Source organism: Eschrichtius robustus, chromosome 8, assembly GCF_028021215.1.
Source record: "Eschrichtius robustus isolate mEscRob2 chromosome 8, mEscRob2.pri, whole genome shotgun sequence".
NCBI classification, from domain to species: Eukaryota; Metazoa; Chordata; class Mammalia; order Artiodactyla; family Eschrichtiidae; genus Eschrichtius; species Eschrichtius robustus.
The window spans coordinates 106,072,408-106,099,403 of NC_090831.1; the positions used below are offsets into that span (position 1 = coordinate 106,072,408).

General features: G+C 44.6%; 1 protein-coding gene across 1 annotated transcript in view; it reads left to right on the forward strand.

The window, feature by feature from the left end:
* Positions 1–26,996, forward strand: part of SND1 (staphylococcal nuclease and tudor domain containing 1) — a 432,660-nt gene that overhangs the window by 243,128 nt on the left and 162,536 nt on the right. Inside the window, exons 13-14 of the mRNA XM_068549395.1 lie at positions 5,383–5,493; positions 22,317–22,389. Of these exons, the coding sequence (XP_068405496.1) occupies positions 5,383–5,493; positions 22,317–22,389 (184 nt within the window). The remainder of the gene's footprint in view (positions 1–5,382; positions 5,494–22,316; positions 22,390–26,996) is intronic.

The following is a 26,996-nucleotide window of genomic DNA, read 5'->3' on the forward strand; positions in this document are numbered from 1 at the left end:
GACAAGTAGCGTATACCCTTTAAATTAGCTCTACTGTTTGGACCAAACTGTGGAAGTCAAAGAATGTGTGAGACACTGTATGTGTGTATGTAGAGAAGATTATTCATGTAAGGAAAAGAATTAAGGATAATGGAAGGCAGGCTTTCCACTGTCAGAAGGGATGTATAAATATGGAAAGGAAGAAAACTACACGAGCCCTGTAGTGTTGGAATGGGGTTTTAGTACCTTTGTGAACTCATGGTGTGTTGGTTCAGGTTCTCCAAAAAGCTGATGCCAAGACAGGATTAAACGGACAAGAGGTTAATTGGAGAAAATTGAGGGAAAATGGGAAGGGAGCCTGGAGGAGGCTGTGAAAGCCTAACCTCTGTGGAAAAGGGAGGGATGGAAGGTTGAATTGGAAAAACCTAAGCTGGGGCTGTGGGCAGTTGTAAGAGCTTCAGCAAAGGTGATAAGGAGTCCTCAAAACCAAAGCTGCCTGTCAGAGGAGCCCCAGGTCTCTCAGCAGTAGGCCTGCCTTAGTATTTCCACTGCACCTAGTCATTGGCTAGAAGCAGCTGGTGGGAAGCATAGCCTTGGCAGAAAGAGTGATGGGTTTCAGAGCATAGCAGCTGGGGCTGTCAGTCAATTATGCTTCCTGCAGTCAGAGATCCGAGAGGCACATTTTCATGACTGCCACACATGGTTTTCAATAGTTATAGATATAGAAATAAATGTATGGAGATAAAAATGTAAATGTGGACTACTTGGATAAATGGCTAATTTCAGAGCTGCAGAAAACAGTGGAAGATGAGCCTGGAACGCATTGTGCCCGAAAGCAAGGAAGTGCTCAGAGAATGACAGGACACAGGAGCCAGCTTGACTTGGCTCCCACTGGCCAAACTGGGAAAAATTTCAGCATCAGAATAAAAAATGATGGTAGTGGATTATAATGACCCTTTAAATAAAATATTTCATGGCAGTATACCTACACAAATCAATAAATGAATAACTTGGGAGTTTGATGAAAATTACATAGTTCAAAGTGTCTCTTTTCAGTATCTATTATAAAGAGGAAGAAAGTAACTTTACAGTAGAGAAGCCTGGTAGACACTACCCGAATCAAGTGATCAAAATGAACATTATCTGTAAATTACACATCATTTCAAAGGAGGCCATGGGAACAACACAGCATCACTTCTGTGACATTCCCGCCGAAGATTCATAACTTGCCTCTGATCATAGAGACGTCAGACAGGCCAAAATTACTGGCCTATACTCTTGAAAAGTTTCAAGGTTGTGGTAGACTAATCATGGTAGACTGTTCCAGGTGGAGGAGACAGGACAACAAAATGCAACACCTGATTCTGAGCTAGATCTGGTCTCCCCTAAGTTCTCTATTGGAACAGTTGGCAACATTTGAGTAGGGTTGTGGGTTAGATGGCAGTAATGTGTCCATACTGATATCCTGGCTCAAGTCATTATTTTCTGATTTTGTCGGAAAATGTCCTGGTTTGTAGGAAATGCACACTAAAGGTTTTGGGGATGGTGGTATAACAGGTCGTTTACTCTCAAACGAATCAAAGGTTGGCATGTTCTTTGTTACTGTATGTGCAATTTTTCTGTAAGATTGTTTTAAAACTACCCCCTCCCCTCCCCTCCCACACTTTTAAGTAATCTAGGTAATTTTAGTCAGTTATCTGATCTATCCATATATTGATTATTACTTCCAATCTTGTGTTTGGGGCGTAGGGATGGGGAAGGCAGGCAAGGTATGATCAGATAATTATAGCCTACTGTGACTGAAATCTACTTTAATCCTGTTCTCATATATGGGCACAGAACACCTTTTCTCCAGGTTGGCAGAATATAGTACCCCATGGTTTCAAAGGTATCTTATGAGAAAGTATGAGCTTTTTGCAACCTGCTTGCTATGGAAATGAGTGGGCGGGGAGGATGTCAACTGCGTGGAGATCTTTTGAGAAAGCTTGCAAAGACCCACGTTGCTTGTGTTTTTATCAGGAACATCTGATCTTGACTAGTGGAAACGGCTCACTTCTCATATAACCTAAAATTCTCCTTGAGTTTGAAGAAGCATTTGAATCCCAGCACTAATTCTCTTTGTGTTTCTAGCTGATACAGAGAGAGATGATCTCCTGTTAGACCTCCACTCCAAGGTTGTTAGGTCGGTCCCTTTTTGTATGCTGATTGTGAATTATCCATTCAAGCCAGACATGTATAATTAGAGTAGAATTACTGATACACTCAAGAAAGCAGAACTTCTAAATTTGTCTAAAGCAGCATAATGTCATGGCACAGAATTTAATGTTCTCTTTTCTTACTGGGCAACTAATCAATACACTGGTGTTGAGTTCTGAGCCATCTTTGGCCGGGGGAGGTCTCCTGACCTTCCATTAGTGGCCAAAAGAAATGAATGAGAGAGTCAAGTACATGGATCTAGGCTAATTCCATTTTAGTTGTCTCCCTTTCATTCTCTCTCTCTCTCTTTTTTTTTTTTTTTTAATTTATCTATTTTATTTATTTTATTTTTGGCTGCATTGGGTCTTTGTTGCTGCACGCGGGCTTTCTCTAGTTGCAACGAGCGGGGGCTTCTCTTGCTGCGGAGCACGGACTCTAGGCGCGCGGGCTTCAGTAGTTGTGGCACGTGGGCTCAGTAGTTGTGGCTTGCGGGCTCTAGAGTGTAGGCTCAGTAGTTGTGGCACACGGGCTTAGTTGCTCCACGACATGTGGGATCTTCCCGGACCAGGGCTTGAACCCCCTGCATTGGCAGGAGAATTCTTACCCACTGTGCCACCAGGGAAGCCCCCTTTCATTCGCTTTAAATACAAGTCTTAGATAATGGAGAGGAGAATAACAAAAGCTGGGAAGGCATGTAGAAAGCTTTTGTCCTTACTTCTATGCTGGGCAAGCTTGGCTAATAAATGCTTAGGATAAGAAATAATGTTCCAGTGCTGTATTTCCAAAACGATCAGATGTTTTTCTCATACTTGGGTACAGAGCAAGAAAGACACAGCCCTTGCCCTCTCAGACCCCGTAATTTCAAATTGGAAGATAGATGATGAATTGATTGTAATATGCTGTGATGTCACAGGGGAGCACACACCAAGAAGAAAGTACATGTGGTGTGATTCTCACATGCCTGGCTCATAGGAGGGGCCCCATAATGATGTCTGTCATTGTTTCCTGTGTTTTTACTCTCCATGTTGCTGAGTACTAGCATTGCAACCATTCTTCCAGGAGAAGTCTGTATTTAGGGAAAAGAAGCTAAGGGAATATGGCTCACACTGAAGCTTTGGAGAGAAGGGAGGGAAGGTGGTGGGCAGGTTGTGGAGTTTAGAATCTGAGGCCCTAACTGGTTTGTAGACATTTGCTGGCAGGATCCAGAGGGCGAGAACCCTGCAGGAGAGGGAAGGGTTGTGCCCTTGGTTCTCTGCTGGCCACACAGGAACTCAGTTCAATACTGTGAATTGATTGGAGCAGAATTAACCAGGGTGGATCATTAAACATTTGTGCTATTTTGCTTAGTATTCTCTAGCTTATCATATAGAAGCTTATTTGTGTGAATGCTCCCTCTTCTGCCCTGTCATTCCAACTTTCTCCTCCAGACCCCACGTATTGACTGTAAAATGTCAATGCACCGTTATTCCAAATGCACTAGTACCAAACGTGTCTTTGTTCTTCTGGCATTTCCAATCACTAAGCCATCTCAACCTGTCACAGGTGGTCTCGTCCCCATCTTCTCTCCGGCCTCTTGGTGGGCAGAGCCTCTCTCCTGCCCTTTCGGGCCTTTGGTGACACCCTTAGTTAAATTCTCCCCATACAGCATCATCTACAGCTGCTGATTTGGGGCTGCTGACATTCTCCACACTGCCAAACCCAGCTCTGTGATAATGACAGCGTTTGCCAGCACGCTTATGCGGTGACTCAGGAGACAGGGTGGCCAGCAAAGCAGCCTCTTTGTGGGAGTGGATTTTGAGAAGTGCTAATTCCGTGGCAGTTTGGAGATATTAATATCGTGCTGGCAGTAGATAAGCAGGCAGCAGAGGGGCACATAATGAGAAGAGAATCAGCCACAGCATCTTTTCCTCCTTTATCTACCCGCACATATCCCCCCGCCCCTTTTTTTTAAAGTAAATCCCTGGGTTTTGATGAAGAGAACCCTTAAGTGGCTTAAACGTGCCTATAGACTGCTTAGCCCGGCTCACTGCATCCCCACAGTCTGAGAGTCTATAAGAACCACTAGAGTTAACTGCATTCCCCAGCGACACTAAGTCGTAGCATATGGTACAGTAGCCTATTGCTTACCGTCCCTCCTCCCTAAAGGGCAGCTCACCAGATGGTCTGAGTGGGGCCTTTGGTGTAATTACGACAGACACAAAGAAAGACATAACCGCCGGTCTCCCCCAGTGATATTATGCCTCTTGTTTTGCAGTATTTGGCTACAGGTAACTTTTGAAAATTTGTTTTCGCAGTTTCATTTCTGCCCATCACAGGTCCCTTTCCAGGTTGGGGAGGAACCATGCATATATGCTTCGTTAGTTGTCTGAGCGCCATTTCCAGTGTACTCTTCTGAGTAGATGGAAGCCACTCACAGTGGCCCCACTTTCTTATTCTAGTGAAGAAAAGATTCAGCGTGTTGGAGAAATTTTTTTGAAGCAGGATTCAATCTGAATATCCCGTGGTTCTAAAAGGACTGTTGGGAGTATTGCTCCAAAGCTGGTCATCACAGGGTTTATACTTTTTACTTTGTTTCCATGCAATTGTTTTAAAGATCTTTCATTCCACCCTAGTGCCTCCCCCTCCCCCCTCCCCAATTCCTTCCTAGCCTCACCTCCTCCAAGCCCCCTTTGGGTTGAGGGGAGAGCCAGTGTTGGGAGTTCTGATGAGAAGAGACGCACTTTGAGTGTTGCGTGAAACCAGTGTTCCCAACATTGCCAAACTGGAACATGGTATTTTCTAGTTCCAGTATAGGCTAGAAAGGAGATTTTGAGAAATTTAGGTCATGCTTTTATGTGCTTTGTTTTTTTTATCTGCGTGCCTGATATTTTAGAGCAGACTTTTCTTGAGGGTAGTGGCTTGTTTATAACATTCTGTAAATAGCCCTGCGTAATGTGGGCTTTTTACAGATATTTTCTGCCAGGTTTTATGTATGGATTGATATAGCATCTGACTGTACTAACCAGAAAAATGCTGAGCCAGGGGACTTGGTTATTCCTCCTTTTTATTTGGATTTCTAGCTTAGCAACTCTCATTGGTCTTGAAATCCTTGGCTTCTCCCTCCCTCTGCCAGGATGCATTAAGACCTCCAGGTGCTAACTTATTATTGCTGTTGACTGAGCCCCACATGCACCTCGAGTGCTCACTGACCTATCTTTTCTGTTGCAGAAACATTGCCGAGGCCCTTGTCAGCAAAGGTCTGGCCACGGTGATCAGATACCGGCAGGATGACGATCAGCGGTCCTCTCACTATGATGAACTGCTCGCCGCCGAGGCCAGGTGAGATGCATAATTTAAATTAAAGTGAACGCCTTGGGTCCCAGGGCCCCACTTTTTTCTTTCCCACTATCCTGCCCATCCCTGAGCAGAATGCGACAGAAAACAGCATGCTGAGAAAGCTTGTATTCTTTTATTATTCCAGCTTTTCCCCATCAAAAGAAAAGGGACCTCACTTCAAACTCGCAATCTAACCTTGGTTAAACACGCTTGGGCCTCTATTTTTTTTAATCTGCAAAAATTTAAGTATATATTAGATATGATCTTCCTAGTAGATGCCGTAAAATGAACGACAGATGAGAAACTTCTACGTGGAATATTTTTATCTCCACCATCCTTTCCTTCCCTGGGACAAACAGTGGAACCCTGCTTACTGTGCAGGACGTTTGCCTCGGGTTCTTGCCTCCAGAGGCCTCTGCTCCCCGGCCCCTCCCATTTGTCACCTCTAGACCTTTTGTCATGTACAAAGGAAATGAAAACATTTATTAGGAAATGAGTTTGCGTTTCACACTTCTGACAGCTGGCAGGAGAGCATTTGTGAGAAGCCCTGTGACATTTTCCTTTTGTCCTTCATCCCCGTGGCTGGTTGCCCCAAGGACATGCGTGCTGCTCAGCAATATTTCTTACCAGGAGTTCCTCAAGGCTCTTTTTCACGGGGCCTTCTGTCACTGGGTAGTGCTGGGAACGAAGCGATTCCTCCAGCCTTCCCGGGAAACAGAGCCAGAACTCGGTGATGATCGCTGTTCTGACTCGGAGAGCTTAGCAGACTGCTGGGCTCAACCAAAATATATCCATTGTTTCAAAGTGATTGCAGGCGCTTGCCTCACGCAGACGTTTTTCTGTGACCTAGGACTTAGTTTGTTCTAGAAGTTTGGTAATTGCCAGCTTACGCTCCATGGTAAGAGGAGGAATGAGTTTCAGCACATGCTGTCTATACTTTAGACTTCGTCATTGAGATCACTTCTCTTGCTCTTTGGCCCAGAACATTGCCCTGATACGTGACATTTACCTCTAACATCATGTCACATCCTGATGGATAGGGCATCTGTAGAATGTCACACAGAATGTCAGCTAAGAAAGCAGTCTGTCTGGTTGCTGTGGCTTTTTGGGTTCTTTCCTGTGGGCTTTTCCCAATAGGACCTGCCTAGGACCTAAGTCTTCAGCACAAAGTTCAGTATCTTTGGTTGCTTGAGGCTCATTCATGTCTAGTGTAAAATAATATGATGTATAGTCCAGAACTGGTGTTTCTCTTCAACCCTTTCTCACTTCCTTATTCTTCTCTCCCTGCCTATATTATCACTAAGCCAGCTGGGCTGAAAGAACCCATAGTGGGAAATGTGGCTTCACATCTCTCACTACTGTTTGATGACCTTGCTATTCTAGGAAATGGACAATGATTAGACTGTTTTTTAGGTGGGATTTGGGGGGTGGGGAGGTTCGTGCTGGGCATGCTCAGTCTGATCTGGTGGCAACTTGGAGAAGCGGTTATGTATTCCCAGTGTAGTAAGAGCACTTAACAATACAGTGGGATCTAGAGTCCCATTTTCTGCCCTGGGTTCACTCTGCCACTGGTGAATGTTTAACTGTGGCAGGCAGGTAAGCATGAAAATAATTTGCCTAGCTGCTCTGGAAAGTGAGGCCACAACAGGCTCTCTTATTATGCTGTTGTGCTACAATGTTTAACGAGGATGCAGAGATAGGTGACATTTTTTAGGTTTTAAAAAGAAAACAGCCTTTTTAGTCTGGTACTCATTTTGAGCTGATAGAATGTAACAAGACGCTTGCCTGTTAAAGCAGTGAGCTGCCTGGAGATAATTGTGTCGAGCCACTGCTTTCAGACGGATGGTGGAAAAACTGGCTCTGAAATCTTTGCACTGCTGCAGGTAGAGTAAACGGAGAGAAATTAAGCACTTCCCCTGGCCAGGGAGGCATTGCCATGAGGCAGTACACATCTTAGAAAGCTTTAGGAGAAGTGGCCCACATGACCTGCGAATGAGTCCTCCTTGGGAGCGGTGCTGTCCGCAAGCCCCATGCCAACCCCAGCGAGAAAGCCCAGAACACCTGCCAGATAGGAATGGTGGCCTTATAGCCATTGAAGACTATTTTCAGTGCAGAATGCACCCCCCTTTTTGGGAAAATGATAGTCAACCTCACCGCAGGAGCACCTCTTCTCTGACACTGCTTTATTTTAGGTCGCCTTCGGTTTGAAGCACTCTGGTCCCTATGAGACATTCCCTGTGGGTTTTTTTTTTTTTAATTATGTATGTATGTATGTATGTATGTATGGCTGCGTTGGGTCTTTGTTGCTGCGTGCAGGCTTTCTCTAGTTGTGTCAAACAGGGGCTTCTCTTGCTGCGGAGCACGGACTCTAGGCACGCGGGCTTCAGTAGTTGTGGCACGCGGGCTTCAGTAGTTGTGGCACGTGGGCTCAGTAGTTGTGGCACATGGGCTTAGTTGCTCTGCAGCATGTGGGATCTTCCCGGATCAGGGATTGAACCCGTGTGTCCCCTGCATTGGCAGGCAGATTCTTAACCACTGCGCCACCAGGGAAGTCCTCCCTGTGTTTTTACATGCTGCTTCTGCCCCTTATCCTGCCTGTCTTAGTGAATATGATCTGAGTTTAGGGTTGTTTTCCTCTAGATAGATGAGCTGTATTTTTTTCCAGTTGAACTCGGCCTTGTAATTATTATGCCCCTGTCCATGCGGTCCCTCCACCTCCCAGCTGAGTGTCCTCTGCAGATCTCATTAGCGAGTTGTTTACTCCTTTCCTTGGACCTGAATAGAACCCCTAAACAAGAATGGCTTTGCTGTTGACCCCAAGTCTTTCGCTGCTTGGACTGTCACTTAACTGTCTTTTGTTTATCATCCTTCAGCCACTTTTTAAGCTCCAGTGATTGTGTACTGAACCAAGCCAATTTGAATTAATTTCCCAAGTAAAATTTCTTGAGGTACTGTATCTAATGCTTTAGCAAAGGCCAAATTAATAATATCTGCTGTGTTCATGGCAAGTCAACTCATCCTGGAACTCTTTTGGTCAGTAATAAGTGGGTGAAGGTAACATGGCAAGGCCAGCATTCTCTTGAGTGCCTGCCCACAGGGATGGTGATTCCAAGAGACTTCTTGTCCCTGTCCCCTGGATCCCTGTTGTTCTCTCTGGTTATCACTAGTGATCTCGGCAGTGGTGCCCAGTGCTCTGCCATTGACTTTGCTTTCCAGAGCACTGCTTGGCCATTAATCCTTTAAGAGAACGTTGTAAGCGTTGGGGAAAGGGCAGCCTGTTAAGTCTGTCTTTTCGGGTCAGCCAGCTGCCTGCGCGGGAGTTGATGAGCTTTCTCAGGGCTCTGCAGCCGCTGCTTCCTCTGCAAGGGGGTATGATCTGCCAGCCTTTCTCAGATCATCTGATGGGAGCTCAGGGAATGACGTGTTAGGCATGCGTTGGGAGACCAGGTGAGACAGAAGAGGAAGAAGAGTGCCAGTTTGCAGCTGCCTATGCTTTCAGGCGTATCCACCTGCCCGCCAGAAACGAGCTCATCCTACCCCCTCAGGAGCTCTGTTCCGTGTGCCTGACCCTTCTCAGTGCCTTCATTCAGATGCCTGTCTGCTTTTGGGAAACCCTCTACATGCCTCAAACACATGGCTCATCTAGAGGAAGCCACATCTTTCTCGTTTAAAGGATAAATGAACCCCTAATTCCCGACAGGCGGCCTTCCTTTCTAGTTCACTTGTCTATCATCAGCTGCCTCTTCCCTCCTTACCTTGTGTCCTGGCAAAATAAAGGTTTGGCACTTTTGTGTGTATTTTTTGAGCCTTGCTTCTCTGTGGGCTCCATTGAAAAGCCCTTGCTTGTGTCCCGGTCTTCTGAGAGCTCCAGTGTGTCCTCCATATTCATAGTAAAAAGAACTTAGGTACAGCTGACCCACACTTTCTGATGACACTCCTGAACTTGGTCCCCCCCTTTTAGGGGCATCATGTGGGCTCCTTCGGCAGTGTGTCACATCATTTCTTTTCTGCACCGTTCTAATTTTTCGCCCCCATATTGACTTCCCAACATTTCCCATTCTTGTTTGACTTCAGTATTTCTCAGCCAGCGGGCTGGCTGCTTTGTCTGTCTTGATGAGTGTTCTAAGCTTAAGGCGGGGCTTTGACTCCTACAGAGAATCTCATATTCTTCTGAGGTATTTCCAAGATACTGAGTAATTATGGGGACCCTTCTTATTTTCTAAGGTATTACACAGTCTCTCAAACTCTGTGTATTTGATATAACACATCCTGTTTGATTTTAAACAGTACAGAATGTGAATTCCCCTAGCATTCTACAGGTTTTCCTGGTGGGCTTTTGTTGAGCTCATTATGCACACTGAAGATAAGCTGGTAATGCATGGAATCAAAGCCTGGCTGTGTGCCCTGTTTTCCTTGGACATCCTGACCTGTAGGATATCATCTGTCTGCATTCACCTAAAGCTACTTTGTATTAAAATGTAATATTTGAAGGTTTCCTAGAAACCGTTAGTCTGTGGTTCATTGCAGGAAAATACAGGAGTTGTTAGTCCAGAAGTTGGGCTTTATTCCTTTAAGGTACCCTTTAATTCTAAGATTTTGTGATTTCAAGATAGGATGTATATATTCAGAAAAGAAATTTATGCCCCAGCTTGACAGTGGGAAAGCAGTTGTATTGAACAACCTAGGGTCTGAGCAGATTTAAATGAATTCAGATTCATTCTGGACATACAGAATGAGGTTAGGGTTATCTCGCGAGAAGAGAAAAGGGCAGGCTCTCATCTTTTCCTGTGTGTTCTCTTTCTTGCCAGGCACACTGCAGATTAAGGAAACTGTGGTGGTGTCCTCCCTCTTGGAGAGGCAAGCATGAGCCTGCCCTGTCTCAGCTCTGCCTGGGCTCCGAGTCCTCCCTGACCCCGCAGGGACTCCTATTTCTGATTGAGCGAACCTTGCAACTTCCCTTTTCTTTCAAAACAAAAACAACTAGTGCTCCTGTCTTGCTGACTTTTGCATCTCCAACCTCCAAACCCTGTAAACACCAGCCCTTCATTAAAATCCTATCAAATTTCTTCTGCTTTTACCCAGCTTGGTTGACAGCGCCCTCCCTATTGTAGAGTTCTCCCTGCTTGTACCCCTAGGAAATCTGTGTTGGCATTTCCGTCACCGACTTTGATCAGAAGGCTATAAACTTGTTGGTAACTCTTCCCTAGGCCAGTACCTGTAGTCATTATTAAGAGGGAAACTGTTTCAAGTACAAACCTCTCTTGGTGTTGCAGTTACTGGGTCTGCATTGGGCTTACTGACTTCCCTGCTCTTGTAGCAGTGAACTGTACATGTATTTTGCATTTTTATAATACCACTGGGAAAGAAGTATGCTTGATTTCCCTCTCCTGATTGAGCCAGAGCAGCTCCACTTTTTTTTTTTTTTCTGATTTATAGAGGAATTTTCCCACAAAATTTTAATAGGTGGAGGAAAAAAATGACTTGTGCATAAAAAAATACAAAACTTTTTTATAAGGTCTGTCCTATCTGTGCCTTCAACTTAACTGGCATTTACAATGCTGTTTATGAATGAAACGTGAAGACTTACCAGCATTTTTTTTTTTTTGCTCTCTGTTGCTTAAGTTGAAAGAGGTCAGCATTACTGGCTTGACACAGTTCTGACTTGCGAAATGCCTTGGTATGAAGCAGGTTTCATCTTCCTACCAATCCGGTGAGAAAACTGCTGTTGAGGTTGAGTCTGTGTTTTGAAAATTTGAAACCAATATATCCTATCACAATGTATAGACCAGTTAGAGTTAACCAGTTCTCCAAGAAAACAAATCATTCCTCTAATGGGAACAGTTGTTCAAGGCTGGTTTTCTCTTGCACGTGATGGCTTTGCATTCGTTCCTTTTCATTCCAGTTCTCTTTAGTGTACCCTGGGTCCCAGGTGGTGAAGAAAAAAGATACCAGCCTCAAGCCTTACAAAGCATGCAGTCTCAGAGGAACACACTTTGAATAACTTGAATAGGACCTCTGGGTGTTGCTATTTTTCCTGTTCTCTTTTCTTAACCTGTTTTCTTAGCCCCTCCTCCTCTTCTCCCTCTGCATCATGAACACTGCCTGCCTTATATCTTTTTTATTCCATCTCTCACTTCTATTAAATTTTCCCGTGAGGGCATCTCCCTGAAATTCATCTCTTCCGTCCAGCCTCTGTTCTTCTCAATAGTTTAATGGTACAGCTTTAATAAACCAAGATTTCTCACTTTCAATCTAATGACCTGAACCAAGTGAAAATTCTCTTTGCATAAAACTAGATCCTACTGAATACTGTTAAAAACAGAGCTTTGATTTGAAGTTTCTCTCTTTCCTTCACTGTTGAATTCCTGTAGCGCCAGAGTGCGGTTGGATTTTTGTAGGGCAGGCATTATAGAAAGCTGGAGTTGGGTGAATTATCTGCTGCCCTCTTCACCCGTCTGTGTTACATCATGCTGGTACAAATGGGAGGCCAGCGTGAGAAAGGAGGCCGGTCTTTCTCTTCAGTATCCTAATGGCTTCTTTTCTTCCTTAACCCTGGAAGTGCACTCCCCGCTAGATTTGGGGCTTGCCCTTGCCCTGGTGGCACGGCCAGAGGTTGCTAATGAGATTCAGCACGTGTCAGTGTTGGGGGGCGTTTCACTGTTGGGGAGTAGGGTACATCAGCTCTTGCAAGTGGATGTGATAACAGGAAAATGCATTAAAAGAGCTGGTGTGGGGAAGTGATTTGACGATACAGCTGAATGTGGGGAAATTTAGCTTTTCCCTTTCTTCAGAAGAGATGATGCACTCAACATCCAAATAGCAGTAATCAATCTGCATTTAAGGCAGCACAAATGGCCACTTCTGGAGAGCTGTATAATATCCCCATTTCCAAATAGTTTTCTCTTTCAGGATATTAAGAGGATCTGTTCACTCTCCATCCTGTCTTTCCTCCCCACTCCCAGTTCCATCTGATAACAACTCAAACTGTGAGACTCATCTTGATGACTAGTGTGAGGGGTTTGGGGTAAAGTCAGAACCCATTAGCTTTAGCTCCTATGTTGTACACAAGGTGTGGGTAGTTCTATAGGTCATGGTCGAATAATGAACTCACAGTAAGAAGTCCTCCTTGCCCAGTCTTTCCTGTAATTATTAATCTGCACTGGTTGTATTCTTCCAGAGGAAGTTGTTCTAGACTAACCTTCCTAATTAACTTGGTCCCCCCTCTCCACCCAGCTGTGACCGTTTGTCCACAGCACCTTGTCTGTTCTCTACCATCTCACTGTTCTCTTGGCTAAAAGGGTCTAGTTCCTCTCACACAAGCCCTAAACATTTGAGGTTTCAAAATATTTCCAACATATTTCAAAATACATTTGAAGATTATCATACTGGGAACATAATTTTAATCCCAAATAAGTTATAACAATAAAGTGATAACATTTGACCCTTGACATTTTTGAATGTCTCATAAGTTGACTCCCTAAACCACTGGTTCCCATAGGATGGTCCTCAGACCAGCAGCGTCATTTTCACCTGGGAACTTGTTAGAAATGTGAGTTCTCAGGTCTCCCCACATCTCCCTTACCCCAGACCTACCGAATCGGAAACTGGGGTTGAGTCCCAGCAATCTCTTTTCATGCGTCCTTCAGGTAGTTCTAATGCGCATGAAAATTTGAGAACCACTGCCCTAAACAATTCTTTACCACTGTTTTGTTTTGTTTTTTAAACTGTTTTTTTTTTTTTTTTTTTGAGGAATAACTTGGGGGCCTAACAATGCTGGGTTGGTTTTGTTTGTTTGTTTGTTAAAATTTTTATTTATTTATTTATTTATTTTTGGCTGTGTTGGGTCTTCGTTTCCGTGCGAGGGCTTTCTCTAGTTGCGGCAAGCGGGGGCCACTCTTCATCGCGGTGCGCGGGCCTCTCACTATCGTGGCCTCTTTTGTTGCGGAGCACAGGCTCCAGACGCGCAGACTCAGTAGTTGTGGCTCACGGGCCTAGTTGCTCCGCGGCATGTGGGATCCTCCCAGACCGGGGCTCGAACCCGTGTCCCCTGCATTAGCAGGCAGATTCTCAGCCACTGCGCCACCAGGGAAGCCCTGTTTTTGTTTTTTAAGAAAAAATCAAAATGTGTGTCCTTTTTACGGCACATTAATAATTTAATAGTTGGAATTGTAACCATGTGTAAAAGGTAATAGAGACTTAAGGCATGGAATGGATAAGCTTTAGATCTCTTTGGATTTCCGTCCTAGTTATGCCTTCCCTGCCAGCCATACTTGTTCTCCTCACCAAGCCCATTGAATAGTTCTGTATTCCCTTTGACTCCTCTTTCCCCTTCCTCATACCCTGCATTCGTGGCTTTTGAACTGAATTCCTTCTGAGTAGCCTCTACCAGCTCTTGGCTAACTTAATGTGAAATCATCTTAAGGGTTGCTGTGCTTGCTTGATTTGCCCATCTGCGGTGTCAGGGGGCTGAGTGGGTCGGAGAGCTGAGTGTCTATTACAGATATCCCTATCCTACTTTTGCTCTAATCCTTGGAAATCTCTCCAGAGGACTGTAGTTCAAATAATTAGTCACCGATACATCAATGCACAGAATTTTATAGCTACTTGCGAAGGGGAAGTCTCCTTCGTAGCTTCCTTTCATTTGTAAGACTCTTTGCATCTAAATTTCTTGTAAACTCCCTCATGCATATGTTATCTCCTCAGCTGCCCCTGACTCCCCTCCTCCAGCTCTGGGCCTGGAAGTTGAGAAGGCTTACTTCCCATGCCTCTTGCTTCTGCATCAAGTTCAGAGAGCCAGATCTCAAGTGGATGGCAGTGAATCTTTTCCAGCAGGTCCCTGTAAGTGTACTCACATCGGAAAAACCATTTTTCCCAGCAGTAAGCCTGTTGCGTCTTTTGACTGAGGAAAAAGCATTAAAATTTTCTCTAATTTGTTCATTTTACATAACAAACATCAGGTGCATTGGGGGAGAAAACAAAAATGTGTGGTCTAGTGGGGTTTTGGATGAGCAAGTAAATAATTGCAAATGTAATTATAAGCATGGAGATACCAGTGGGTACCTGGGAAGGAGCACCTAAATCAACGGGTTTATCCACAAATAGAGTCCATGAGGCAAGGCGTGTTCTGTCTGGGTTCTGTCTGGGTTGCCTTGGGAAAGGGAGGTGGAAAACAGGAATAGTGCTTTGCTGACCTATGACACAGCCATTCCACGTCTATGAATTTATTCTAAGGAATAATTAGGGAGGTGCCTGACAGTTTAAGAGTTATTCCTTTGGCATTATTTATAGTACTGGAAGTATTATACTGGAGTATTAACATTCACATAAATATCTAGCAGTAGGCAATTGATTAAATTATGGAATGTGCATCCATATTATGGACTTATGTGCAGTTATTCAAAATGATGTAATAAAACTAATAACACAAGGAAGTGTTCATTTAGTTATTGTTTCTGGGGGAAAAAACAATCGCCAAACTTTTCCCACAATTTAAGTGGGCAGGTATGTGTATATAAACACTTAGAAATTTTGTTAATGATGCTTTTGTCTTGGAATTGAATTACGCATCGTTCTTTCTCCCATTTTTTCTCTGGCCCTGTATTGTCTCTGTGATCAGGACATGAAAAAATTTGGGACTTCCCTGACGGTCCAGTGGTTAAGACTCCGCGCTTCCACTGCAGGGGGTGTGGGTTTGATCCTGGTCGGGGAGCTAAGTTCCCGAATTCCGCGTGGCACAGCCAAAAAAATAAAAATAAATAAAAAGGTATGAAAAAATTACAAAACCAGTGTCATTGAGGCAATTTTGAGTTGTCATTGCCTCTCATCTCACCTTTCTGCAGCCTTGTCCTCTCAAGAAGCCTTTATTTATTTATTTTTTATAAATTTATTTATTTTATTTATGGCTGTGTTGGGTCTTCGTTGCTGCACGCGGGCTTTTCTCTGGTTGCGGCAAGCGGGGGCTACTCTTCGTTGAGGTGCACGGGTTTCTCATTGCAGTGGCTTCTCGGGAGCACGGGCTCTAGGCGCATGGGCTTCAGTAGTTGTGGCTCATGGGCTCAGCAGTTGTGGCTTGCAGGCTCTAGAGCACAGGCTCAGTAGTTGTGGCGCACGGGCTTAGTAGTTGCACAGCGTGTGGGATCTTCCCAGACCAGGGCTCGAACCCATGTCTCCTGCATCGGCAGGCGGATTCTTAACCACTGCGCCACCAGGGAAGCCCCTCAAGAAGACTTTAGACTGACACTGACCATTTCTACTTGCTCTCTAGTAGTCCTTTGGTCCTAATCTGGGACAGCGTGGTCTGCTTGTGTTTCCCATGAATCTAATATTGGGCTACCTCTTCTCTGGTGATTCTCTGCCACAGAGCTCAGTTTTTCCCCCTCTCTTAACCTGAGCACAGCAGATCACATGTCACACCTGGTGCAATAGCAGTGCGTCTTCGTTTCTCCTTATATTAGTTTTCGATGAGGTGGCCCAGAGTTCCTTGTTATTTGCTCCGCTGCCTCATAATACCTCCTGACTCATTAGTTCACCGACCTCCCGTTGACCATAGGACTCAGTTTCCTCCTTTCCAGTCTCTGTACTCTCCATCTTTCCTGTCTTATCAGTAATTCTGATTTCGTTGAAAATGCAGCTGCATAAGGCCCACCCACCATTGTGCACCTGTGCCTGCTCTGTGTCTCATTTTCCGAGTGTCAGGACCCAGTTGCTTCCTCCCGCTGCCAAGGAGCCAGTAGAAAGGCCAAAGGAAGTGTTCCTTTTTGATGTGTTTCACTGCTGTATTCATCAGTATGATCTGAAACACAATGAAAGCTCCTTTAGAAGTTTAGCAAGTTGCTCATTCTTTGTTCTGCTTTTTATCCTTTTCCGTTGGAATTATTTTCCTTTCTCCTTAGTCATTTACCCTGTATTATCTAGTAGGTGTTTCTGACAGTCCTGCCACTTGGTTCCATTTCACTGTTTATGGTGGTTGGAGCTTTGCTCCCATCACTGCCTTTCAGACTGTTGACCATCTCCTCTAGCTGTAGGACTCTTGAAGAAGGGAATGAGAGGCTTTTGTTCTTGATGCACTTTTGCTTCTGCTCAGAGGCCAGGCTTTCAGCTCTTCTGCCTTGCCCCACTCCAAGTAGCGAAACCAAGATGTCTGCGACCTGGAGCATATATCGTGAACCTGCACCTCCAGGAGAGTCAGCAAGCCTCACTCTTCTGTGCCCTACACTCAGTTGGCATTATCCATGTCTCCAATCTGAAATACCTTCACACTCTGCATTAGTCAACGGGCATTTGTTCAGCTTTACTAGGCACACAGTAATTGAACTAGGTGACCCTGAGTTTAAAACTACGTGACATAGCTCTGTGTTAAGTACCGTAACGAGTATCAAGGATAGAATTCTAACCCCCGAAGGGCCTGTAGTCTAGCTATAGAAATAAAGTGAACACATGATACAATTTGAAAATACTGCATTGCAGTTTAAATTGCATGCTGAACTGAGTGATACACGTGCGTGTACCCATTCACATCTATAGTTCTGCCATTTCAAAGTGGTTCATAGATACTTCCAGTGTTCAAACATCCCCCCACCTAGGACCCCAGGTTAACAATTCCTACGTGACAATTGTTTTATGACTGTGGTGAGGTGGTGACTACTGATAAGCTGTAATTCTTTTCTTTCTCTAATGTGGATCTATAAAGACAGTGTAATGAATAACTTGCATGTAGGGGGCCTGGGGAAGATGGACCTAATTGAATTAGAAGGAGTAATGTGGAAATGGTGGGAAGACATAAACTCCTGGGGCACATGAAAGCCAAGCATTATACTTTCCACTCGATGGATGTCACAGGCTGGTGGTCTTTGTTATGGGTATAAGTAGGGGAGCAAAATGAGGAAATCAATTCTGTGGAGAAGTCATGCAGCAGTAGTGTGCACTCTCAGAGGGGCCCAGAGTGGATTTAAAATATTCCTGATGTTATCTTGGAATAAATTGGTGTGGGCCTGGCCCAAGGGGGTTACAAAAGAGCCAAGTGAACACAGTTAGGAAGGAAGTTTTGGATGCAGGCAAGGAAGCAGAAGCAGAGTTAAGGGACATTGTGGTTCCTGGTTACCAAGACAGTGTTGTTAAAGGAGAATGATGAATTCAGGGCCTCCGGACCTTCCTCGTCATTTCTCTGCCACCTCTCTGTTGTATGCTTTCTGTCACTTTATTTTCTTTAGATCCCTTTATGTATGAAAGTGGTTCTTTTTGAACTGGGAAACTGTTGGAGTTCCCATGCCCCAGAAAAATTCATATATATAATTCTACTACCATTTCAGGTTAGCTAATAGGTATTCCCAGCATCCTACGTGAAGCTCACTTATGTCGCCAGGTTAAGAATTCCTCGTGTGGCAACTATTTTATGATTGGGATAAGGTTGAATCTAACCATACGGTCTTTGAACTTTTTTTGTAAACTCACAAAAATATTCAGAATAATAATCTATACATTGAAATAAAGGTCATGGCCTCTTTGTTGGCACAAGATGAACTGATGACACAAGATGTCAGTGGTGCTAAGGCTTGTGCCTTGGAGAAGGAGGTTTTCTGACTGTGCAAGGGGCCCCAAAACCGAAGAGCAAACTCTGTTTCTTTGTATAAAGAGTGCTAGGTTCTAATTCTGTTGCGCTAAGGTAGCGGGGCTAATCTCCCTTTAAAAACCTCCCTGCCTGCCTTTGCAGAGTTGATGGTTTTTAATCTTCTAGTGGGAAGGCAGTAGTATCTCATACAGAAGAATTTCAGACTTCGTTGGTTAAAGGGAATAGTTTTCCAGTGATCTGAATGGGGTTCCTCTTCCACGCTATAGCTTCTAGAAGCTTCTAGAAGCAACCTAGAAAGCTGAGTTTTCATCCCTCTCCTTTACTGTTACCTCTTTGTAGGTATGTGGACGTTACTCACTTTTCCTGGCTGGTGATGATTTCTGTCCATTATTGACACTGCTGGTTGTTGCCATCTTTGTGCTGCGGCTGCTTGGAGAAGAAAGCCTCTGAGAGGAGCAGCCTGTGCTCTGCCCACCTGCTTCCTTTCTCCTGGCTGGCCTGAGCTTCAGCCTGCCTTTGTGAGAAAGCAGCTATTCAGCAGACACAGCAGGTGAAGTTTAGAAGTCAGGAGTTTCATTCCTTGCCTAATGAAAAGGGATGTTGAACGGTGGTTGCAGCCTGCAGGCAGCATGGGGAGGGGAGTTGGTGTTTGCTCTGTGGAGCAGGTATCAGTGGAAGCAAACCTGCTACCTTTATACCCTCCCAGGTCTCAAAGACAGAGGGCCCCAAACCTATCCCAGAGAAGCTGGCTTATGTAAGATACAGGGGTAGCCGCACCAGGAAATAATGACAAGGCAGCAGAACCAGGATCTTCCTGTTTTTATTTTCCTATATACAATTGTTAGTAGGCAGGCATGTCGTATATGGATGCTTGCATCCCGGAACAAAGGTATATATTATATTCCTTTCGTTAACAGCACTGTGGTAAGCCTACCACTCTTGGTGTTTGCTCCTTACCTCTTTGAGATAGAAGCACGAATTTCTTTTTTTTTTTTCTACATCTTTATTGGAGTATAATTGCTTTACAATGTTGTTAGTTTCTGCTGTACAACAAAGTGAATCAGTTAAATGTATACATATATCCCCATATCACCTCCCTCCCGGCCTCCTGCACTGGGTGGTTCTCCCAGATCCCCTCCCTCCCCCTCCCCCTCCCCCTCCCCTGGCATCAGCCTTGTGTCAGGCTGAGAGAGGTTTTCTGGGGATGGCTCACCTGGTGTCGTTTCTGCAGCAGCTGGCAAACAAGAACCAAAGCAACCTCAGCACAGGGAGGGAGACCCAAGCTGGCATATGAAACCGTTTAGATACTCAGTGATCCCTCACACTTTGCTGTCTGGGTCCAGCACACCGCTTATACTTTAGAGGGCTTCCTGGGCGGGCAGCATTTGTACTTAGTGTCTACAAATTATTAACTTTTCAATTTTGTCTCTGTTTTGCTAAGAACTAAAATAAGAACTATTTCTCAGTTTAAATATGATGTTGCCTGAAATTTTATCTAATTTAGCAATTGTATCTAAAGTATGAAAAGATGAAGTCTTTGAAGGTTTTTCCAAAATTAATGCCTGAATGTAAACAAGTATCTAATATTCTTTTTAGGAACAAGGTAAGCAGAATTTCTTCTTTTAATATTAAGACTTACTTCACTGTATGACAGTAAAATTAAGTGAGAAAGAGAAAAATAAATACCATATGCTAACACATATATATGGAATCTAAAAAAAAAAAAAATGATCCTGAAGAACCTAGGGGCAGGACAGGAATAAAGACACAGACAATAGAGAATGGCCGCATAGCACAGGGAGATCAGCTTGGTGCTTGGTGACCACCTAGAGGGGTGGGATGGGAGGGAGGGTGGGAGGGAGATGCAAGAGGGAGGAGATATGGGGATGTATGTATATGTATAGCTGATTCACTTTGTTATAAAGCAGAAACTAACACACCACTGTAAAGCAATTATACTCCAATAAAGATGTTAAAAAATAAACAAAACAATGAAACAAAAAAGACTTAATTTTAAAGAATTCTGGATTGTTTCAAATGTCATATGTACACTATTATCCATATTTTCTGCTTTGGGGTATTATGTTTTTCCCCTTGGGGTGGTATGTTTAATCTTGGTTAAGTGCTGAATTTCTGCTTATGGCACAAAGCTACTTTGGGGTCACAGAGAGAAAGCAGAATTGTAGGTTACCAGCTCACCACTTTTGCCTTGAGAACCTGTTTTCTGATGTACTGCCCAGGCCCTGTTCTTTTTTCCTTGTAGTATATGAGGTGCTCTCCAGCCCCCAGGAAAGGCCAGGAGTTCAGCAGTGTTCTCCATGAACCATCTGTTTATTGAGCAGGTCCATGTATTTTGGTTGTTAGAAAAGGAGAAGGCTGTGGGCAATCTGTGCCCACACGGGACCTGCAGAAAGCTGAGCAGGCTTCGCCTAGAAGAAAGGCGACTTACCCTCAGGGTGGCAGTGAGCTTGCCTTGCCTTGCTGCGGGTTTGTTCCCAAGCTGCTTCCTTTGAGTTTATGGTAGCAAAATGGGGAAAGCCTGCTGGTGGCAGAGGAGGCTGTAGAAACAGGACACAAGCAGGATGTACACAGGGCTTTGGGAGATGGAAGAGCTGGAGCTACCATTAGTGTGCAGATCCCAAGGGACCAGGGGTTAAACCTGGTCCGTGGTCATTATCAGACACCCTGAACAATAAATCACTGGACTAAAATTAAATGGAGTAATTGTGACTCATTTGCAATTTCTAAAGCTGAAGCCCTTGATTCAGGTTCAGGAGGAATCATGGGAGTCAAGGAACTTGGAAATGTTTTCTTTCAGCTAACAGTTCAGATTAGAATGAGTGTATGATTTTTTTCTTAATTCTATACTTTGACTTCTTCCCCTCATCATGGAATGGAAACTGGGTGGTAAGGGAAGTGTTTTGTTTGTCGTATCTGAACAGAAGGTGATTCAAATCAGTTGAGTGAGAGACAGGTCCCCTGGGGTGGAAAAGGGGGCAAGTGGGGAGTGATAAGGGCCCGAGTATGTAAGAAATGACTGTTGCACTTTGCACTCAGCAACACCCACCCAGTTTGATTTGTGAATTGGATTTAGAAAGTTAGGACCTGAGAGTAACGCCTCTACTTCTACTCATTAGTGGAGCCCGAGTGGGAAGAAGGTTGCAGTGTGGTTCCTAGTGTGAGGGTCCGACATGTTGACCCTGGCCTGGGCAGTTTACTTTAACACTTTCTCTGGAATATGGAAACCCTAGAAAGTCTAGTTCATGGAGCAGTCACACTCCTGAATCTCTTTCTCAATCTCTAAACACAGCAGTGTTCCCTGCGTGGGTCCGCAGGCTGGCAGTATGCACAGAGGTCTTGACTAATGGTGTCATCGCTGAGTGATGTACCCATCACCTTTGATTCTGCAGTCCTTCATTGTTACATGAGTGATCATGTCCCTGAAGCTACCACTCAAGGGATTAGGAGGCAAAAGGTGGGAGATTGGAGCAAACCAGCCAGTGGTCAGATGTGTGTCCCAGGGTCCCCTGCTAAACCCAGTGTTATTACAACCTGAGACTGATTGAAAATGAGGCTTAATGTCAGTTATGTACCTTTGCTAATTTCTCCCCCCCCCCCCCCGCCCCGTTTTCTTTCTTCAGCCGTGCGGTGCAGCTTGCCATATCTTAGTTCCCTGCCCAGGGATCGAACCCAGGCCGGTGGTGAAAGCGCCAAGCTCTAAGCACTGGACTGCCAGGGGATTCCCTTCTTCCCCATTATTAAAAAGGCTTTTCTGTACAGTATTGCTGCATTCAGGGCAACTTATCTTTTTACCTGGGAGGAACTTATTTCCATTAGAATTGGAACACAAGCTACATATTTTTACATTTAAAATGTTTCATGTGATTAAACACAGAAAGATACATTATTACTTCTGTGTTTTAGGAACGTGCTCTCCAACTGATTCTTCTTTTGTGCCTAGAACGATGCCTTTCCTTTGGAAGCAAGTTCTGGAGCTCTCTTTGATAGCCAGGCACACTGTTAGCAGTAACTAGCAGCCAGCTTGTGGTAACTGGGCTTAGGGGAAGAGCAGGAGTGTGCCCTCCCCACCTCCCAATGCTCTGGCCGAGACCAGCTGCTCAGCAGTGTGCCCTGTGTAGTGACACATGACCATCGGACCAACCTCTCTTCCTGCCGCCTTTTCCCACCCTCCTTACCCCTTCCCAGTGTGATTTGTATTGTCATCGGGCTTCTTTTCTTTTTTCTTCTTTCTTTACAGGGCTATTAAGAATGGCAAAGGATTGCATAGCAAGAAGGAAGTGCCTATCCACCGTGTCGCAGACATATCTGGGGTGAGTTGTGTCCGTGAATGGAGCTGTGTGGCTCCGAGGCGCCAAGAGCTTGGCTGCTCATTCACCGAAGGACCTCAGTTTATGTGTTTTCTGTAGCTCATTCTTTTTCAGGCACTGAATATGAATTTTTCCATGGCTTCTGCTAATGCATCTATAGAGATCCTGTTTTATACTCCAGGAAAGCAGAATTTAAACAAGGGCATAAAACTGCCTATCTCTTCACCTGAATTTTTACTGAGTTGCTTTTCCCTTTTCTTATTATCATGAGTTAGGAGAGATTTCTTTTGAGTTGTATTAAAATAAAATTACCTTTAAAAAAAAAAAATCCCTGTTCTGTGACTGGAAAGTCTTCGTGGAGAAAGGTCAAATACAGGTTCTAGGACAGGTTTAGGAATTAATCCTAATTAATCCTGATCAACTAGGGAGAAGTATGTGAGCATCCTTTGAGCTAACAGATATACTAGATGATACAGGAGAAGAGATGATGCAGATACTTCTGCGCTCCCTTAAGGCTGTGTCCAAACGACTATTTCATGAGCAGGATGCTACCCTTGCACGTTTAGGAACTTTCATTGGCTGAACTAGACGCCTTTGTTAGTTGAGGGGGTTTATTCATTTACTCAGCAAGTGCCTACTGTGGCTGGAACTGCTCTAGGCAGAGAATATAACAATGAACAGAACTGATAAAGTCCCTACATGCAAGCGGGAAAGGGAGACAATAGCAATGCCAGGCAGCAGCGACTGCTCTGAGGAATAGGGCAGACCAAGGCAGTAGTGAGGGTTCAGGGGTTGATTTTGATCAGGTGGCTGGGGAAGGCCTTCTGGCTGTCAGTTTCACCCTCTGTTCCTGGGACACACACCATCCAGTTCAACTCCCGTAGTCACTAATGGGTAAGGAGGGGCTCCAGGTCACGTGTAGGGAGGAGCACACAGCCCAAGGGACATGACAGAGGAAGGGTAGTCAGTCTTAGCTCGGACACTTGGGAAGCTTGCCTGGGGCACAAGAAGAAAATACTACCGTAAACAGAAGCTCAGCCAGGCCCACAGCAGTGATGAATTCCGGTGTAGCTTATGTTGTGTTCCCAGGCCTGGCTCAGGCTTTGCCTGTAGTTCCTTGTGGTGGCTTCGAGCCTGTCTCGGCAGCTCTCCTTTGCCTGGGTGTGGTCGTCCCGTTGGCTTTAATCACTGGGATTCTGTTGAGCTTTTCCCTCTCTGTAGCAGTCACTGCAGACTACAGATTGCACAGTGTGGCAATTAATTAATTAGACTTCCGTCAAGGCGTTGTGCCACTGTTTAACGAGCAAGGTACATCACTGTGCGTTCCTCGTAGCTCAAGTCCAGAGAAGCCCAGAAAACCTGTTACTAATGGCCTTTGAGCCACAGGTGACTGCGTTGCGTCTCCTGGGGCTCATGGTTCACAGGTGACTTTCCCAGCAAGCTGGTATCAGGCCAGTTGTCTCCGTGGTTTACCGTGCTGAGTTATTGTTCATGTGTATATTAATTTCTATATGTGTCTGCTGTGGCATTCTCAACAATATTTCCTTTAATATCATTCTTTTGGTGAAGTCAAAGGGTAATTTTTTTGGTTATTCAACTGCAGGGGGACAACGCTGTAAAATACCTATTTTGGAAAACATAGTGGTGACTCCTGCACTAATGGCAGATATGCCCACCCAAAAGCTCATGTCTGGCCCATACTCCGGGGCCGTCTAGAAGCTGAATTCAGCCTTGGGGATGGTGCTCTGTTTTGGCCTGTGGAGTTTCTATTCTTGCTTAGATTTCCTATTGGCATCGAGGTGAGGCCCTCAGCAGGTTTTTGAGGTAGAGTTACAGTTGCTTTGGGGCTGTGCTCTTGGTACCCCCAGTGTAGTGTCCTAATGATCTTGAATGCTATCTTTGGATCACATGCTGCCTTCTACCTTGATGCGTTTTCTTTATGTTTGCGTGTTTGTTTTTGGTAGCAGTGAATCTTAGGAAACCTGTCTTCATAATCCCCCACTAAACTGTAGTTCGGTTTCATACATACCTTTATCCTCTTTCCTGCCTAGATATTGGCGAACTGGTTTGCTCTTACATTATTCAAAAATAAATGCAGGTCAGGCTCCCCCACTTACCACATAAATAAAAGAGGAAAGCTAGATCCCGTGGGAGAGTGGAAGTGAAAAAGCTATTCCATTTAATAGATGTCAGAATGACCTTGTCCACCTTCATCACGCATTATTCAGCTTAGATTGCAGGTTTTTTTGGTACCCTGTATAATAGACGAGCTTTGTCTCCCCCTTCTCACCTTCGTTTCTTTCCATCACAATGTCGTGTTCAGTACATGTGTGTTCTGGGTGCCCTTGTGCCATTTACGTGAGATGTATGGGTCTTCAGCTTCCTGAAGCATTCTGCTTATCTTACTGAGGGACAGGTAGGCATGTGGGGTCAGGTGGGCAAATAGTTTACATCTGGTTGAAGAAACAAACATTGGAATAAAGACCATGTAGTGCAAGCATATATAATGGTTTCATTAAAGTTTCTCAATTTGTTTTTTAAATCCTTGTGTCCTTCCCTCCCACCATTGGTCCCCCTTTTAGTTGCAGGTTGTGGTAAATGGCAGTTTTTGTTGAGCTGACACTATATGCAATATGCTGCCACCATAATTGACTATGAACTGATATTTGTGCATGACCTCTCACCACAGCTGAGGACACATCCTTGGAGGAGAAGAAGACACATATGCTCTTCACATTTTGTTTTCTAAACACTCAAGAAATATGCTCTGTGGAAGAGGTTATATCATGATTGTGAGACAAATAACCCATACATTTGTTCTAGTCTTAGTGGCCTCCCACTCTTAGAGTCAGGTTTCTACCCGTTGTTCCCATCCCCTCTCTTGTATTTTGTAAAAATGATTTCAGCAGGTAAGGATCAGAGTGCATGAAAATGCCTCCTGTAGAGAGTTAGCAAGTGCAAGCCCTGCTTGGCTGGCTCCCTACCGTGGGAAGTTAAGTAACCCAAGTGTAGACTGACTCTGCTTCGGCAGGTGAGATGCTCGCCTCGTCATGTGGTGCTGAAACAAGCAGGCCTTTTCATGTGCATTCATCAGCTTTTCCCAGGACCGGACCGCTCAGGTATTGGCTGCTAAACATGCTTTCTGACTTTGTGTTCTCCTGTCCCCAATTGAGCCTCTTGCATCCCTTCCCATAGCAAGAACGCATCACAGTTCTTTGACTTTTCAAAAATGTTACGATGGCTCCCCAGTGTTTAGGTTGTGTTGCGTTTTGATTTTGTTACTATAGATGATTTTTGACATTAACGTCAGCTAAGTGTTGTGTTTTCTGTGAGCTTCATGGTGTCTGTGTGTAATGCCAACTGGATGAACCTACCTTTTGACTGGGGCAATGCCAACTGGATGAACCTACCTTTTGCCTGGGGCTTGGATAAACTTGGCTCTTCTGCATCTGTGCTCCTGTTTTTCAGGGTATCCACTAAGGGGGGAAAAAAAAATCTGGTAATTTGGGTCCTGAAGCAGTTACTGGTTTCCTTTATTTCTGACTTTTGAAGGTGAAGGAAATAGGCTATTACAAGCACCTGTCAATTGCTGTCCTTATTACCCCTGTCCAGTTACCCTTCAGGCCGGGATGTTTCTGTGAATGTGAAACCGCTAAGAATTTGATCAACTTGGTACTAGATCTGATTCCATTTGGATGGTGGTTCTGTGGTGACTGCTTCCCTTCATACAACCATGTTTTCATTATTAGTGGGTTTTGTTTTTCCCTATTCCTTTCTCCACTCCCTCCCTCGCCAGCATACAAAAAGTCGGAATGCGCGTCAGTGGAATATAAGGCTGTTGCTTATCTTTGGTTTATTATTGTTTTCGCTGTAGCCTCCTCTGTAATAAATACAATCTCCTGCAGATATAACGTGTAAAACAGGCAATAAAATGTGACTGGTGCGTGGCTTGCTGTTGTTCTGGTAAATCAGACAAATCAATTACGGTTCTGAGGTAAGAGAGGGCTCCCACTCCTCAGGTTGCAGCCGCGTTGCACCGATTTCTTCCTCTGCCTCCCTCCGCTGGTGCTTGGTGAGTCATAGTGTCTATTTGACTTTTCCTCTATTTCCTGTCATGTGTTCTTTCCTCTCAGGTGCGTGTGGAGTTATGACGTGTGTTGACGACACCATGAGAGGCTAGAGCCTAGCCCGGCATCCTATCCACTCCAGCCACATTTCTAACAGTCCCAGAATGGGTCCGATTGCCAGGATGGGGCTGTCCATCTCCTGAACGTCTTCTGCCTTTCCATGGCGTGGAATCTTGATGACTTGGAAGCAGATTTTGCTGTTGTTTATTCTGCTCTTCTCTCCTTTCTTGCCTTCTGGCTGGGCTCACTTGAAGGTTGTCTTCTTTGCTCACGTTCCATACTGGCTTCTTGGTAACCTCCTCTATCCATGAGTGGTTTTTGTTGGAGATACATACTATTACTAATATGAGTGTGCTTAAACGTGGCCTAGAATGGTCCAAAGACTAGCTCTGGGGGTGGGGAGTAGGGAGAGTCAGATTTTCAGGTCCCTGCTTTCTCCTTTAAATCATGAAGACCTGCATAGTTGCCCAGTCAGAGTCTCAC